This window comes from Cyprinodon variegatus, unplaced genomic scaffold, assembly GCF_000732505.1.
Source record: "Cyprinodon variegatus isolate N-32 unplaced genomic scaffold, C_variegatus-1.0 Scaffold155, whole genome shotgun sequence".
Taxonomy (NCBI): domain Eukaryota; kingdom Metazoa; phylum Chordata; class Actinopteri; order Cyprinodontiformes; family Cyprinodontidae; genus Cyprinodon; species Cyprinodon variegatus.
This window is the reverse complement of record NW_015150608.1, coordinates 255,467-257,352: the sequence shown is the minus strand read 5'-3', so window position 1 is coordinate 257,352 and position 1,886 is coordinate 255,467. Positions and strand designations below refer to the sequence as shown.

Genomic DNA, 1,886 nt, shown 5'->3' with positions numbered 1-1,886 from the left:
ATATTCGTTTAGTTTAATGGACCATACTGCTTTCATGTTTTTCCAAGAAGGATTTAGCATCAGAGTTAAAGTTAAAAGTCGGTAAAAAAAAAAAAAAGTTAAAAGTCGGGTCAGATGAATGCTAACCACACTTCCTTCCTTCAAAGGAAGTTTGCGGTTCTAAATGCTGCGTAAAGGGTTGTGAAAATACTGTAGCTAAAATAGCTGAGCTCTAAAGATGTCTCATCTATCTCTGTTTTATCAGCAGGAACTGAGAACGCTCCATTTCTAACATCACTTTTTTCAGCGTTGGGTGTCGTGTTGATCTTCCTGCTCGTAGGTTTTTGGTGAGTTTGTATGTTTTTGAGGTTAAAGTCTGCAGCACACAGGGACACTTCATCCATGTTCTATCAGTCTGACTACTTCATTTTTTACAGGTTTTTAAGGAGAAAACATCGACCTGCACAAAAGTCTGCGGTAGGTTTATTACCACACTGCTGTTACCGTACATGAAGCATCTTCACAATTAAAAGATTTATCATTATCCGCTCCTTGCTTACCTGCGACAGAACCCTCCTGAGGAACAAATTTATGAGATGGTGGCAAGTGAAATGGAGAAAGAGGTCCACTATGAGGATCCTAACGTGTTAGTGATCGGACCCAAGGCTTCCTCCATGGATAGCAGCACGCAGCAGCAGCAGGAGACGCTTTACACAGAGGTCAAAATCTCCAAGAAAAAGAGACAGACTGCTGAATGCCCAGAGCCCATCTACTCACAAGTTAAAAAAAAACATTGATCTGTCCTGTATAAAAACTCTTTCTGTCTGTAAGACGTTTCCTTCATGTCAGGAAACACAGAAAACAACTTTTTATTTTACTGTTTAGTGTTTGCCGACAGAGAGATCTAACCTTTTGCCACCAATAACACTTTTATTTTTGTATGATAAGGAAAACTTTAAAAGTGTCAGGATTTGGTGTTGGATTGAGGACCCAAAGGCAGAGGTGAATTTAGGTGGGTTTAATGAGGTTGACAGGAACTGAGGCAGGAATCAAAAATCCAACAGAAATAACAAACGAACCAGAACCAGGAAGACATCAGGGGAAAACCAAACTCTAGGAGCCAGGGAGAGACGAGGTAAGCAGACAGACGTTAGACGAGGATCCAGTAAACAGGAACTGAAGAGAGGGAGGGCTTTTAAAGGGGACAGAGACAAAGAGAGGGCTAACGAGGGGATTGAAAACAGGTGAGGACAGAGCAGAAAACAGAGCAAGGGAAAGAGGACACAAGAGGGCAGCAGAGGACAACAAATGGAAAACCTGGAAGACAGGAACTAACAAACCAAGACTGTGACAAAAAGATCTCTTATTTTTGTTTCTACTATGCCTCAGAAATCTAGTGTTATTGTAAGTAATCAATTAATAGAAGAACCTAATCTTGATGCATTAGATAAAGTGTTGATAGACTTCTATTCATTGTAGATCTGATATTGATGCCATTTTACAATAATGCTCCCTTACATAGTTCAATCCAATCCAATCCACTTTATCTATATAGCACGATTTCAATAAACACAAGGTTTCCAAAGTGCTGCACAAAAAAGATAAAATAACTAAAATAAATAAAAACAAATAAAAGTAAACAAAATAAAATAAAAGCACTGCCCGCACAGGATAAAAATATGCATGTGTATACATAAAATCAACATGTATATACATAGTTGTTATATTATAATAGGAAATTGTTGATAGCACATAACAAATGCTAAAAAATATGTTTACAAATGCTTATTGTGCTCACATTGTGGTCATTTACTCTGAAATGTTGAATGTAAATAAATAAAACTAGATAAACTACACAGTGAACAGATCAGGCTAACTATTTAGCAAACTGGTTAGCCTTTCATCGT

The 1,886-nt window shown here is 37.8% G+C and overlaps 1 protein-coding gene across 1 annotated transcript in view; it reads left to right on the top strand.

Annotated features, from left to right (window-relative positions):
* LOC107086512 (sialic acid-binding Ig-like lectin 13) overlaps positions 1-1,886 on the top strand; it is a 9,001-nt gene that overhangs the window by 2,606 nt on the left and 4,509 nt on the right. The window contains exon 4 of the mRNA XM_015377500.1: positions 549-758. Coding sequence (XP_015232986.1) covers positions 549-758 — 210 coding nt within the window. The remainder of the gene's footprint in view (positions 1-548; positions 759-1,886) is intronic.